The 15,697-nt window shown below is 39.6% G+C and overlaps 1 protein-coding gene across 3 annotated transcripts in view; it reads left to right on the plus strand.

Moving 5' to 3' along the window:
* Positions 1–15,697, plus strand: part of Asb7 (ankyrin repeat and SOCS box containing 7) — a 40,886-nt gene that overhangs the window by 3,111 nt on the left and 22,078 nt on the right. For 2 of the 3 annotated variants that reach the window (XM_008849536.3, XM_008849537.3), the window contains 2 exons: positions 4,972–5,089; positions 7,926–8,187. In XM_008849536.3, coding sequence (XP_008847758.1) covers positions 7,977–8,187 — 211 coding nt within the window. In that variant the 5' untranslated portion in view covers positions 4,972–5,089; positions 7,926–7,976. Of the gene's footprint in view, positions 1–1,311; positions 1,366–4,971; positions 5,090–7,925; positions 8,188–15,697 lie in introns of all 3 variants that reach the window. The other variant, XM_029554305.1, reaches the window with a different exon arrangement.

The raw sequence follows: 15,697 nt of genomic DNA on the forward strand, positions 1-15,697 counted from the left end.
TACTTAACATTAGATAGTTTATATTCCTAAATCTGACAGTCAACTTTGTATTAATTTTATTGTGAATGACATGGTTTTGGGGAGGGAATATTTATCTGATTTATTTGTTAGCCAAATAAAGACTTCTAATTACAAAGGGAGAATAACTGATGCTACTCAGTGGTGTATCTTTAGCCTATATGACCACTTCTGTCTTTTATACCTACAGTAATGTCATTCACAATACTATTAAATATATACATTACATATAAAATAAGTACAATTAATACTATTAATATATACATATAAAATAAGTACATAATGTCCAGTTTGTTCATATTATATACCTATATGTTATACATATATGTATGTATATAGTTCCTTCAGTTTGTTCACATTTAACTTGGGTACACCATCCTTAAAAATGTCTAAGTAAAGTCAGTTACAGTTTGTTAAATCTGAAGTCTGACCTTTAGCCTTTCATTTCATTCTCAAATGAATGCACTCCCTCGGTGTAATGTTCTGGTCAGCTTTGGAGGCACTGGTTGCTAAGGTTGAATTGAGATGCCTGGGCTGATAGGACACTATTGACAAGACTGCATCATTTATAATACCTGTGATGTAAGATTTGAGTTGGGTCCAGATAATTGATTCTAAAATTGTCTCTTGTTACCTCATTTGCATTTTGTGAAAAATTTTGGGCTTTCTACTAGAATTTATGTGAGTCATAGATAAGCTGTGCATAACAATAAGTCTTTGTGTTACAAAGAGGTCCAATAATTTGGAGGAAATATTATCTTGTTTTTTTATTTTTATTTTTTGGTCTTTTTGAGACAGGGTCTCCCTGTAGCCCCAGCTGGCCTGGAACTTACTGCATAGACCAGGCTGGCCTTGAACTCACAGAGATCTGCCTGCCTCTGCGTCTAGAGTGCTGGGATTAAAGGTACACACCACCACGCCCAGCATGATCTCGTTGTTTAGGAACATAAACACTATGGTATGCTGAGTGATACAAAAATAACATGTTTTATTTTGGTGCCAGGCTCAGATTGTGTAAGTGGAGCTCATCAGCATGCTTGTAGGCCATGCTCTGATTGGGTAGTGTATATTTCTGTATCCTGTTTCCCTCTTAGGTCTTGTGAGCTGCTGATGGATTTTTTTTTCCCCAGAGTTAGTGTCTTCAGAATTGCTGAGTTTCTTTCTGTCTTTGTTTACTCTGCAAAGGAATGTCCACATCTTCTTTCCAGTAGTGAGCATTACCTTGTTTCTGGTTGGTGTGAAATCAGGAAACACAGTTCTAATTTATATCACTTTGTCCAATTCCATCACTAGGCAGGCTGAGGCAGGAGGATTCCAGGTTGCCCACCAGCTTGAGCTACATTGGAGGTACTGTGTCTCAACCAACAAAACAAAAACTGTGAACGGTGAATGAAAATAATTTACAAAATTTATTTATCTCTAGTCTTAGGCCAAAGGAAATTGTAGAAATGTAGTTGGATTGGCTGAAGGCTGTATATTTTAAATGTAACTTATTTTATAGATATTTTCTAATTAATCTATTATCTCAGTATAGATTTTCTTTTAACTATACAAAGGGAAAAGTTTTGGTTTTAACTAAAAGAAGCTCTTAGCCATCTATAAAGAAATTAGACAGTAGTTTATCTTAATTCTTAAATTTTTGGTTTCTAATGTAGTCAACAGTGTAAAAGCTTTGAGGCCTAGATTATTATTTTTTATTTCATGCACAGTGAAAAAGATGAATTAGTAAGGGATAAACATAGTATTAACATTAGGTAGTGAGACCACTTGTGAAAATGGTACACTTCGGGGAAATGATTCATTTTCATACATAAGTCCAAAGTCTTTCATGTTTATTTGCTCTAGCTCCTTTTCTGACCAAATCCTAGAGCTGAATTCTAAAGTGGACCTGTTGGGATCAGTACTTCTTTTTCCACAGTCATCAATTTAAGAGAGCCTTCCAGCCTTCTTGAATGTACAATAATTAGAAAATTGTTCTTTTGTCATGAGTCCTATTTTATAGTTGACTCCATGAGCTGTCAGATTTTTAAACTTGCAGTCCCTGAGGGCATGTAGGCTTTTTAAACTCTCATGTGTGGTTTTCCTTGATGTTATTTTATAGACACTTTTGCTGCTAGAAGCTGTATGTGTTCTTTCTTTTTATACACACCTGAGTGTCCATAAAGTAACACCAGGAGAAAATTAAGTATTAATTTGATGCCTTCAACTTTTGGGGTAACTTGGTAATAAATCTTTCATATTCCAAAATAATGATGTAACCAGTAAAGATCATGTGTACATGACACACGTATGTGCTTTTCCCTATAATGATTGGCACAACAGGTCCTTGCAAGGATTACCTTTTTTTGGATTGCAATAAATGGCTGTTATTTATAGTCCTTGGCATTTATTATCAGAAAAGAGGGAGATCTTAAAATTTCTAGGATTTTAAAAAATGTCATTTTATGGGCCTGGAGAGATAGGTCAGTGCTTAAGAACACATGCTCCTCTTACAGAGGCCAGGTTCAGTTCCCAGCACCAAGATGGCAGCTCAAAACCACCTGTTGCTGCAGTTTCAGAGGCTCTGATGCCCTTCTCTGATCTCTGAGGGCATCAGGAATGCAATGGTACACATACGTAAATGCAGACACTGACACACACACACACACACGCAATAAAAAGTAAATAGCTGGGTATGGGGGCACAAGTCTTCAATCCTGGCACTTGGGAGACAGAGATTGAGGCCAGCCTGGTCTGCATAGCAAGTCCAGGCCAGTTGGGGCTACAGGAAGACCTTGTCTCAAAAATAAATAAGCAAACAAAAAAGAAAGAAAAAGTTAATAAATCTTTAGACTGAAGAGATAACTAAGCTGGCTGTTCTTGCAGAGGACCCAGGTTCGATTCCCAGCACCCACGTGATGCCTAACTGTATGTAACTCTAGCTCCAGGGATCCTTCCCCTTCTCCTGGCCTCTGGGAGCACTGCATGCATGTGCCCTTACATGCATTGCAGGCAAAACACTCATACACATAAATTTAAAAAACAAATTAAGTAAATAGATCTTTTAAAAAATGACATTTTAGATACACAGGATTGTTAGGAGGTCCTGGGTTGTGCTGTGTGCATGTCAGGCACTCAGTGACCACCCTTCTACCCCATTAAAGGCACTTATTGGGAATTGGCACATTATTATCTTTCTGTGGGGAGAAATAATTTGATCACTTCATCTTTCAGCACTCAGCCCTTCCCTGATATTAATAAATACTGTTTCATGTTGCTTCAACTTGTGCCTCTCATATCTTCTCCCTGTCATGTCCAGCTGTCTCTAGGGAAGTGGTGATGGGCATTTAGGGGCCATTCTTAAAGACTTGAAAACGTATTGGGTCATTTTCATGTCTCTGGGGAGTTGGAGGTGCTGGGGACACACTTTGAAGTAAAGTGTTTGATTTTTATTTTAAAAATTTGATTAAATTTGTTCTTTGACAATCTCATACATATTATGTAGTGCATTCTGTTCACTCTTACCTCCGCTGTCTTTTATCCCTGTCTTCTCTCTTCCTGCTTGCAGGTCCTTTCCTACATTCATGTTTAGTTTTGCAACCCATGGGTTTTAACCAGGAAAGTCTGTGTGACTCTGCATTTGTAACTAATTGTTGGAGTCTTGTGGGCTCCTTACTGGGCACACAACTGATAATGTTCATTCTTGGCATGAAGATGTCACTGATAAATGATCTGTGGTCTTTGATCACCGAGAGCTCTGAAGTTGGTTCCCTGGTCCCTGTGACTCTGGCATTACTGTGCTTTGCTCTGAGTACCTCCTTGCTTTCTGGCACTGTAAGATGCTCCAGGCTCATGCTGTAGTTTTCCTGCCTCAGTTTTAGTTTCTGCAAGGATTGTTCTGCAGTATTTATACTTTGCCTTGAAGGAGTTGTTCTGATCATGTTTTACTTCATTTATTTGGAAATAATAGGTACAGTTTGCACTCAAATTTTAATTCCAAGTGCAAGTGAACAGTTTTGCCTTCCTTGAAGACTGCAGACAAGGAAAAATAAAATGTGAACAGAAGTTGTGGACCATACTAGAATTTGAGTTGAATAGTATACAGCCAGCAGCCTCTGTAACTACCACTTTTCCTGTATAGCATGTCAGATTGGCAGGTGGCCTGTCTGTTTCCATGTCTGAATGTTTAAGTGATGCAGGGCTCAAAAGGGTGGCAGGTCTCCTAATAGGGTAATTCCTGGAGTGATTTCCTTGTGACTTCCTCCTCATATCCTTCACCTGAATGAAATTTACAAAGGTAGGGTTCAGTCGGAATGAAGAAAGACTCTTTTAGTTGTGAAGAAAGAGGTTAATTTTTTGTTGTTGTTTGGAAGAATTCATGTGGGGAAGCTGGCACAAACTCTTGCTAGTTAATATTTTACCTAGCTTGTTGTATGCAAAGGGAATACAATGCAAACGTGATTAACTGGATGCCTGTCAGGAATATGAAGAGCCACCATTTAAAGACATAATCTCCTTTTACTTATCATAGTTTACATTTGGCCCTGGGCAGCTATTGTACCGAATGCACACATTTTCTCCTTTTAGTCTTGTTTGGAAAGAGCAAGTGACTGATGGTACCTTTTAAAAAGTAATTCAAAGGAAACAAGTCTGAAGATAGATTCTTAGAGGAAAAATAAGAATCTCTGCTTGTATCCAAATTCCAAATGTGTGATTTTTTTTTTTCTTTACTCCTTTTCAAACAACTAAGGTGGAAGTCACAGAATTCTGAGAATAAATCATATTTGATTGCACTTTGGAGAGTAATACAAGTAACAAGATAATCTCTAAGAGCTTCTCTCCGTTCTTTTTCTCCCATAGACTGGTTGTAAACTGTTGAAATTTAAAGTCATCAAAAAGTAGACTCTGCATACAGCTATGATTCGGTATCATTTTAGGGAATTTTCCTATGATTATTATTTGATTTGCTTTTAGGTGAAAACTTTTTTGCTCTGTAGCCTGGACGAACTCGGAACCTCTTCCCATGATGCTGTATGTGCACAATGGTTATTAGACAACCTATCTACCAGGAGAAGAGATATTCTTCTATAAGGTAAGATGACTAAGGACCATCAGTCATTTGTTCTATTTTGAGGAAAAATTCATTTTTAACTTTTACTTTTCTCTTTGAAATCTCCTAATAAATTGGCTGGGGGAGTAGCTCAGTAATAGAGTACATACTTAGTGTGCATAAGGCCCTGGGTTCAATCTCTAGCACAAGAGAAGAGAAATGAATGGATAAAATAATTATTAAAAAATAATTTATCCTACATATAGCACTCCCTAAAAGAAAAGGGTATTTTTGTTTAGATATTGCTTCAATCTTTTTCTTACGTAGTAGACTTCCTTTAAGTGCCAAGATAATCCTCCTATTTAGAAATACTCTGAGGGGCCTAGGGAGATAGGCTTCATGGGTAAAGTGCTTGCTGAACAAGCACGAAGACCTCAATTTGGATCCCCATGCCAAAGTTGGGCATGGAAATACATAGCAGTAACCCCAGCACTACGGGTACAGAGACAGGTGGATCCTGTGAGCTTGCTCTCCAGCCAGGCTAGCCAAAATGGTGAGCTCCAGGTTCAGTAAGACACCCTGTCTCAAAATAATAAAGTGAAGAGCCCAGCACTTGGGAGATAGAGGCATGCGGATCTCATGAGACTGAGGCCTGCTTGGTCTGCATAGAGAGTTCCAGGCCAGTTGAGACTACATTGCAACCCTTTCTCAAAAACAACAATAGCAACAACAAAAAACACACAAAAAATGAAGAGCTATAGAGGAAGACACTCAAAACATACTCTCCTCACACACATACTCTCACAGAACACTCTGGGCCAGTGTTACATACCTGTAATTCCAGCATTTGGGAGAGTGAAGCAGGAGGATCAAGAATTCAAGGCCTGCTTAGGCTACATAGCAAGTTAGGAGGCCAGCCTGCTCTAAATGAGACTGCTCTAAAAGAGACTGTCTCAAAAACAAACAAAATAATCATTCTGTTAAAGATGATGGCTCTAAGTGGACAGCAGAAGCTTTCATTAATAGATTCTGCTGATTTTTGACATTTTCTCTTTAAATTTTTTTTTTTAATTTTGTGCGTATGAGTGTTATGCCTGCATGTAAGGAAGTGCATCTGTGTCGTGCAGTGCCTGAGAACAGAAGAGGCTGTCAGATCCCCTGGAACTGGAGTTAGGACAGTTGTTAGCTGCCATGTGGGTGCTGGGATTCGAACCCAGGTCTTCTGTAAGAACAGTCAGTGTTCTTAACCACTGAGCCATCTCTCCAGTCCGACATTTTCTCTTTTAACACTGAAATTTTCTCTGAGGAAATAGCGATTTGTAGCAGTAGCTTGATATTTTTGAATTACTTCACTTAGTGATAGTTCAGAGTATGTAATGACATCATTTTTTTAAAGTATAAAACCACATCAGATGTTTGTGTTCTTAGGCTGTGATGGCGCTACCTCTAAGCTGGGCTTAGTTTACTTGTCCTAGTCCATCATGAGAAATTTGGCAAGAAAAATTATCCTGAGCTGTCCAACTGTCCAGCCTACTTATGAGAACACAATTTTTTTTTAGTCTTTTTTTTTTTTTTGGTCTTTTTTGAGTCAGGGTCTCCCTGTAGCCCCAGCTGTCCTGTAACTCACTATGTAGACCAGACTGGTCTCGAACTTACAGAGATATGCCTGCCTCTGTCTCTGCCTCTGCCTCCTGAGTGCTGGGATTAAAGATGTGCACCACCATGCCTGGCTTTTTGAGAACACAATGTTTTCAGAAGGCTTTGGCACATAATTTTTAATTTTTATTTGTAGAAATGGAAGCTAGTAATTAGGAGATTAGTCTGATCTCTTCTTTCAAGTCAGCCCAGTTGGAATGCCTTCCTTGAAGTTCGCTAGTTTAGGTTTCTGTATATATTTCAAAGCTTAAAAACACACAAAAACACGTTTGCCCACTCATATTTGAGCTATTTCACCATTTTACTTTGGACTTTCCTGTTTGCCTAAGGACCATTTCATTCTCTGTTGGCTGTGAGGACACATTTCTTTGGGGATTCTATCAGATTATGGGAATTCTCAGCACTACTTTTTCATTAAAATAATTGTATCATGTGGTTAATCAACAAGTTATTTATCTTGCTATTTTGATTACTTATGAAGTAAAACTTCTGGGAACAGAAATTAATTTTTTTTAAAAAAAAGAAGTCAGAAAAGGAGAGGGTGGTACACGACAATCAAATAGCCTGAAGTGGGAAACCTGAGAGAAAGCAACGAGAATAGACACACAGAAGAGTAAATATCGGTTTTACTCCAGTTTACTTTACCCAGCCCTCAGTCTTTCACACCTTGAGTTAAAAAATAAGAAGCTCAGCCTAAAGATTTTCTTTCTTTTTCTTTTGAATCTCGTTATAATTGTCTTTAGCCTTCATAGTATAATGGATTGTTCTCTGGTATTTCATATTTATTACCTCTGACTTGTGATAGAATCCTTGAATAGTTTGTGACATAACTGTCCTTCATGATGCACATATAAATCAGAATTCCCAAGACAAGTACTAATCTGACCCCTCTGGTATTTGTTATCTTTTAGCTTCATGATGCTACCCTCTCATTTTACCTAAAATAAAGCTATGATGGTCATAGTTAGTTTTGAGTTTTCAAAAGGCTATGAAAGAGATTTTTCTGTTCCAAGAATTCAGGGATTTATGCCTGGCTTTCGCTTTTAAATAATTTATCATCTTAATGCAACCGTCAAAAGTTTGGGTCTTAACATATGCAAGTTAACCAGTAGTATTGAGCTGTCATTACTGATTTAGCAAATGCACAGCTCTGTGGTGGTCAGTGGACACAGTGTCAGGAGCCACATACTCTAAATTACATGTGTTTTACCTTCCCTGGAAGGCTGATTCCTGTGACCTAATGACTCATTGGTGAAAAGTGGACTCTGCTAGGATGTTACACCACCACTGTCGGAGGAACCCTGAACTCCAGGAAGAATTGCAGATTCAAGCTGCAGTGGCTGCCGGGGATGTTCACACAGTACGGAAGATGTTGGAGCAAGGCTATTCTCCCAATGGCCGAGATGCTAATGGCTGGACTCTGCTTCATTTCTCTGCAGCAAGAGGAAAGGAGAGATGTGTTCGAGTATTTCTAGAACATGGAGGTGAGTTTACTAGACTAGTTTTTAATTGGAAAGGCACTTGTGCACATATATGTACAATTTATAATGCTTCCCTTCCATTAATATTTGGCATCTTATCCCCTTTGTGAAGATTTTGTGTATGAAATGCTGAGTTTTGTTTCAAACCAGATTGTTAGAAAGATAAGTTTGTTAAGTGAGCTTTGTTCCTGGCATTTGTGATTTCTCCAGGCAGTTGGGCTTTCTCGAGTTACTTCAGCTAGGAGCCCTTCTTGAAGCTGGTAGTCACTTGTGTATCATCAGCACAGGCTTTCTGTTTTGAGAATTGCTCAACCAGGGGTACCTAGCACAGATTTCCTTAAACATCTTGGCCTACCCATCCTTTGTGCATTGGATTTACCTTCCTTTTTATCTCCTGTGCATTCTTTTTTCATTGTTTCAGAGTACTTGCTTTTTCCAGAATTGTACAGTTTCTAGCTCTGCTACAAGAATTTTTTTTTTAATATTTATTTTTATGTGTATGAGTGTTTTGCCTGCATGTATCTAAGTGTACATACATGCAGTGCCCTCAGAAGCCAGAAGAGGGCATTGGATCCCCTAGGACTAGTGTTATGAATTGTTGTTAACCTCCATGTGGGTCCTGGGAACCGAACCTGGATCGGTTGCAAGAGCAGCCAGTGCTCCTACCTGCTGGGCTATCTTTCCAGCCCCAAGAAGGCTGGGTTTTTGAGGTTTGATTGCATATAACTATGTGTGGTTGGAAACTGCATTTGCTTTTATACTTTGGCTTCAGAAAGCTGTCCATTTCTGTGACGTTTTGAAACTAGTAATTTTAAGCCAACTTACTCTTCTCTCTAGTTTCATATCAACTTCTTTCTTACCCTAAAGATATTTTTGTTTCTGTGCATGCATGTATATCTATATATCTATGTATAGATGTCATTCAAACACTATATGTATTATGCTATAAAACAGCTTGGTTGAGACTCAAGTCATCCCCATGCCATTCTAGGCCCTGAATTGTTCATTAGCAATGACTTAGTTTCATACCTAGAGTGTAATTGCTATGAGAGTGGCCACACTTGCTTGCATTCTGAAGTACAGAAAAATTTCAGAAGTCCACGGTGCTCATGCAGGTTATGTGAATTATGTGACTGTGAATACCAAGGCCAGGTTTATTGACTAGCTGCAGGGTGAAACTAAACTGAGTTTCACCCTGAGTGAGTAATTATGTGTCTCAGGAGCCCTGGAATGGGAACTGTATACCTCAATTCCTTGGTTGTGGACAGAGTCCAGAAACTCCATGGCTTGCGCCTGCACATAGCTCATAGCTTCTTTGATTCATTTCACCTTACACCTTGTAGACTTCAGTTCTGACATTAAAAAAAGGGTAACATAAATGCCAGGGAAAAGATGGAGGGCATAGACTCACAACACTTAAAATTCTGTCTGTACTTGGTAAAATTAAGGCCAAGGGCAGAGCTCATATGTGTTTATTTCACCTAGTCCTGCTACCTTCCACTTCTGTCAGCCTCACTCGGAAAAATAAGTTCAGTTATTCAGTTAATGCCTAAATATTATCTCCTTAAAACAAATAAAGCAATCTTTAAATAAATTGCAAATAGAGCCCAATCCTGCTTGGGCTGCCCAATTCTTGCCTGTTACTACTTAGAAAAGTCCACAGGCATGAGTGAGTTCAAGTTCTTACCTTTCTAGATAATTCCTAATGCTCTTGTAGAAATTGTATTGTGTGTGGTTTGTAAACTAAGTATCATACTGTCTTACTATTCTACAGTTGTTTTTCAGTCAACTGTATGACAAAGTTTTTGTTTCTTCTACGTCGGGTCTGCTGTTGTAATATGAAAGCAGTCAGAAAACATGTAACTGGTTTTCCTGTGTTTAAATAAAACTATAAAAACAAGTGATAGGGCAGAAAAGGAAAACAAATGATGATTCATATTTGACTCAAGGGCCACAGTTTCTAAACACCTTCTGTCTCCCTGTCTCCCACCTTGTGTGTGTATAACTAATGAAATAATTCACAGGACTAAGGGTAGCTATATGGTGGAATGTATGTCTAGCATGCATGAGGCCTAGAGTTCAAGCCCTGGCCCTCCAAAATAAGAAAAAAGTCAGTGGGGAAGGTGTTCACAAATGACGCACTCACTCATAGTGTACAATGTCACACCAGCTAGTGCATTTATAGTAGGGTGTCTATTGCTACAGTTAATTTTGGAAATAACTGTCATTCTTTCAGAAAGAAACCTCATATAAGTTCTGTTATTAATGCATACAGATTTCTCCTATTCTCTTTAGTATAGTATTTGTTTATATAGATATACTACCATTTGTTTAATGTTTGTTTTTTGGTCTTTTTGAGACAGAGTCTCTATAGCCATAGCTGCTCGCTGTGGAGTCCAGGCTGGTCTTGATCATTCAGAGATCCACCTGCCTCTGCCTCTCGAGTGTTGGGATCAACGGTGCGCACCACCACACCCGGCTCATTTTCACTTTTTAGAGAACATGACATTTTGTCAGCAGATTTTATGTTTGAGAAGGTAGTATATGATACATGGTTAAAACCCAAGTTACATGTACTGTATGTAGTCTGTCCAGTGAGGTGGGGGAGTGGCTGTTCTAAAGTTCCAGACTCTCCTTCCCAGAGGCTGTGGTTTTCATTGGCTTCTTTTGTAGCTGCAGAAATAGGCCTAAATGTTTTCCGAAAAAGAGCTGCCTGCTCTTTTTTTATTTTGAGGAGACAGGGTCGCCCTTTGCTGTATGGACCAGACTGGCCTTGATCTCACAGAGGCGGAAAGCAGCCTCTGCCTCCTGAGTGCTGGGATTAAAGGTGTGCACCACTACCCCGCCCAACCGCTCCTCCTTTTTTTTTTTTTTTTGCAAATTTTATTATTTTTATTTTATGTGTATGCATGTATTGCCTGCATGTAGGTAAGTGCACCCATGTCATGCAATGCCCGCGGAGGACAGAAGAGGCTGTCGGATCCTCTGGAACTGGAGTTAGGACAGTTGTTAGCTGCCGTGTGGGTGCTGGGATTCAAACCTGGGTCTTCTGCAAGAACAGTCAGTGTTCTTAACCACTGAGGCATCTCTCCAGCCCCCCGCCTCCTTTTTTTAATGTTGTATTCAGCATCCTGAATTTGGCACATAACAGCTTAGTAATAGTTTCCTGTCATTACACAACTCAGTCTCAGATTCCAGGTTTGTATACAATTGATTTACACTTAACTCCTGTTGTTGAACATACGAAATTGTTTGCATTTTTCTGCTAAGGACAATATTGCAGGGAATGTCCTCAACTGATCTTTTTACCTTTATTAGAGTTTCTCTCTTGAATAATTCCTAGAAGTCTGATCTAACAGTTTTTTTATGGATACTGACAAATTGTCTTCCAAAGACATTGTAATTGCCTATGCCCTCATAGGCTGGGTGGGACAGTGCCCAGTCCCACCTCTGCCAGGTGGCTTGCTCATCCCATGTGACATGCTTGCTTTTTTTTCGCCCCTAAAAATGATGTATGAGTAACAATACATGGCAAGACCGGACTGTCTTTTTTTCTGACTCGTAGGAATTGCTCAGATGCCCTCCTCTGTCAGTTAAACGGTGCAACCATCTTCTCCCAGTTTGTAGGTTCCTCACATTCTTACAGAATGTGAGCAGATTCTCTTTTGCTTTCTCTTGTGGTTTGTGCCTTTGTGTCTTGTTAATAGTACATCATGCTGCAGAGTCAGTCACTGTTTGCCTGCCATGTTCCTCTCAAAAGATCTGTGACACTTGGATCTTCAGTCTGTCCAGAATGGGATTTTGTGTCTAAGAAGAGATGTGTAGGTACAGTTTCACCTTCTTCTCTGAAAAGGTTGCCTAAACTCTCCCTTCTTTCTTCATGGTTGTGCGCTTCTGGGTCACATACAAGTTTTTACATTTATACTTCCACTTCTGAGTTCTTATTTAGTGACCCAGGATCAAAATAATCCTACTTGTATTCTTCTGTAAGAAGTTTTATTTTTTATTTTAGTTATTTTATTATTATGTCTATCATTATCTATTTTAAATGTTTTATTTGTGTTTAGGGGTGCTGTGTGTGGGTTCCTACAGAAGGTAGAAGAGGGTGTCAGATTTCCTGGAGCAGTTGTGGGGGTGCTGGGGGAATAGCAGGCATTCTTAATTGCTGAGCCATTTTTCCAGCCACCTATAAGAACTTTTGGTGCCTTTTATAAAAAGAAAAAATTGGAACACCCCTTTATTCTTGTATCACATCTTTTATCTATCCCTTTTACTGTAATAGAAATTTGGAAAATATATTTCCTGTCAAATCATAAAAATTGTTTTGGAAAAATTAGTTATGAAGGAACCTCCCCTGCCCCCTTGGTCATGTGTGAGACTTCGATACATTCTGTATATGGTTTTCTGGTGTCTGTAAATGGTCCCGTTTGCTGTACCAAAAGCTGGCAAACCATGCTGGGTACCTTTATCCTCACTCATGTGATATGACCAGTTGCTTGATTATATGGATTCTACCTTGGAAATAGCTGTCAATTTCTTTTCACTGAGCCATTATCCCACTCTTCGGTAGGGAAACCTCTTTCCTTACCAGAACTGTAGATCTGTCTTCATCCCCCATTGTAGTATCCCTTGTCCCCAGCCAGTCTCCAAATACTATGACTGTTTTTTTCTTTTCTGTTTTTTAGATAGGGTCTCACTATGTAGCCATGACTGGCCCAGAACTGACTGTGTAGACCAGCATGGCCTGAAACTCATAGAGATGTACCTGCCTTGCCTCCAGAGTGTAATGTTGTAACATTTCCAGTAGTAGAAATGGAAACTAAAATATTTCCCTTTCAGGTTTCAGTAGGAGTTTTCCATTTCCCTGAGGATAACATTCCCCATCTTTCATGTGCTTTATCCTCTGACCCTTCCAGTTGCACCTTTGCCCAGCAGCCCCTCTGCCTTCTTGGGGTCACTGAGCTCAGAGGCTTAGTCCACATAGTTCTCTCATGGTCTCTTTTCCCTTGCTTGTGCCTGCTTTCCCTTCAGATCTCCCCTACCACTCTCTCAGGGAAACCACCTCTTTGCACCTAGACACCAGATCCAGATCTTTCACCTGGATGACAGTGGGACTGGGATTCAAACCACTGTCTTAACTGAGATTCTGTATTGCCGCAAAAAGTAAGGCATTTCTAAGAGAGCTAGCTAAGGACCATGTGTAACAAGGCCCTCTCTGTGCAGGTGCAGCGAGCGTGGCAAGGGAAAAGTCTCTAGAGAAGATGGGGTTTGGGTGTCATTTTTGAAAGGTGTAGGTGGGGTGTGGGAGGATGGAGGTGTAGGGTTGAAAAGATTTGGGTGGAGTTCTTCAAAGATGAAAGGAGGTACTGGAAAGTTGCAGGTATGGAGTTGTCTCTGTGTGGGACATTGAGAGGGAGGGGTTGAAAGAAGGAGCATGTTTGCTTTCTGGGACTGAAAGGAAGTTGAGTATGATTGACTGTGTCAGTAATTTATTTGGGGGAGGTGCATGGTGACCCAGAAGACATTGGGTAGGGTGGAATGGGAGAAGCAAGACTGTGTTTTAGGAAGTTCTCGAGTTATAATAAATGAACACATCAGAAGGGCTCAAGACCTAGGCCAAGAAGAACAGGTTAGATACGAGGTGGGAAAAAAATCAAGAGTAATTAAAGTTTTAGGTCTGATCTACGAATAAGGAAGAAGAGTTGCCATTCACTGACAGGACAAAGGTTAGCCAAGAAACAGGGGAAACACTAGCCAAATGGCATATAAGAAGCAGGACATAGGAACTACAAGGCACTCACACAACCAGGAATTATCTAAATATACATACACTAAAGGATACAGTTTTTAAAGAAATACAGTTTTACTAATTCAGATCCACATTGCTACCAAGGAAGACCACCAATGAGTGGTCACATAGAATTAGGAAAACTCAGGACCAATAGGCTGCCCATAACTGAGAGTCGGGGAATAATATAACCCCAGAGAGAAGCCTGCTGGGACCAGCTATGCTGTGCTGCTGCCAGAGGAAAAGTACAATTTTGATTAACAACAACAACCCCTCCCACCCCCAAGAAAAAACAATGAAGCTTGAGTTGTATAACTGTTAATGTCAATATTCTAAAGCAGTGGGAATGGGGAGCATGGGATGAGACTCACCTTCTAGTTTAATTTAAACTTATGCTCTCCATAGTATGAGAAGCTATTTCATTTCAGTGAAATTAGACAGATTCAGTCCTAAAACTGGCCACATGTGAAGTACTTGGTAGCCACATGTGACCAGTGACACTTACATGGGTGACATTTTGTTGCTTTCCAACCTCTTTCAAAATAATGAAAACTTAGGGTTCTCAAATGTCAAAAAAAAAAAAAAAAAAAGGGACGTTTTCAACACAAAGGAATGCATATTATAATACCTCTATACAAATTCTGGTAGTTGGGCCAGCAAGATAGCTCAGCAGTGAAGGTGTTTTCCACACTAGCCTGGCTTTCTGAGTTCACGTCCTGGAACCCACATAAAGGTGAAAGGAGAGAACCAACTCCACTAAGTTGTCGACACATAGTAGTGGTGTGTATACACACACACACACACACACACACAAATAAAAAATTCTGGGAGTCTCTCCGACAAGGTTAATGGGCTGTTGGGATTGTATGAGAAGAGTCTGTTATAAAGGCAGGAATTATAAGAAAATCATTCTTCATTTCCAAATTTGAATCTTTCTAAAAATTCTAAAAGCATGTTGGGCATTTTAAGAAAACATGATGAAGAAACTATATCTTCATGCATTTGTTCCTCAGTAGGTACTGTTTTTGCAAATTGGCCTGGAGGGCTTTGACTGAAGCTGCAGAAGTTAAATATATAGTGCAAATCCCCAGAGGAACCTGGGAAAAGCATCTCAGGTCCCCTCTCAGTAAAGCAGGTAGAATCCTCCTGATGAGACACATGAAAATCAGTGAGAGAGATAGGGGCACTATTAAACCATCCACAAGGAAGGGGGACCTATATTTGGCTCTTAGAAGTGAAAGGTTTTGCAAATGGTAGTCCCAGATGTGGTAAAACAAACACACACTTTTGAAGAACAATTTGGTAGTGGGTATTCAGGCCTTGCCTTAAACACCCAAAAGGAAAGTATAACCAAAGATTAAAGGGGCCAATATAATTTTTCAAGAGTCCTTATGTATAGCTAAAGGCTATATAACAAGCAGCCATGCCAGATAAGAGATACCTACTTTTGAGTTGTTGGCCAGGGTGGCCCAAGGGACTCCCAGATAGTAACCCAGCATAGAACTGAGAAAATGAACAGCAGACCCCAATCTTATCTAAAGGAATATTGACAACTGATTGCTGCTAGATGAGGAAAGCTGATCTTCCTAAAACAAAGACCTCTAGATAGGCTGACTAGATTCACCAGATGGACAAATAGTGGGGAATGGACAAATAGTGGGGAATGCTAATGTCACAGTGGACAATAGCAGGGATAACAGAGTATAAGGGCTCTAGTGGGGGGAG

This window comes from Nannospalax galili, unplaced genomic scaffold, assembly GCF_000622305.1.
Source record: "Nannospalax galili isolate Female #2095 unplaced genomic scaffold, S.galili_v1.0 scaffold124, whole genome shotgun sequence".
Classification (NCBI taxonomy): Eukaryota; Metazoa; Chordata; class Mammalia; order Rodentia; family Spalacidae; genus Nannospalax; species Nannospalax galili.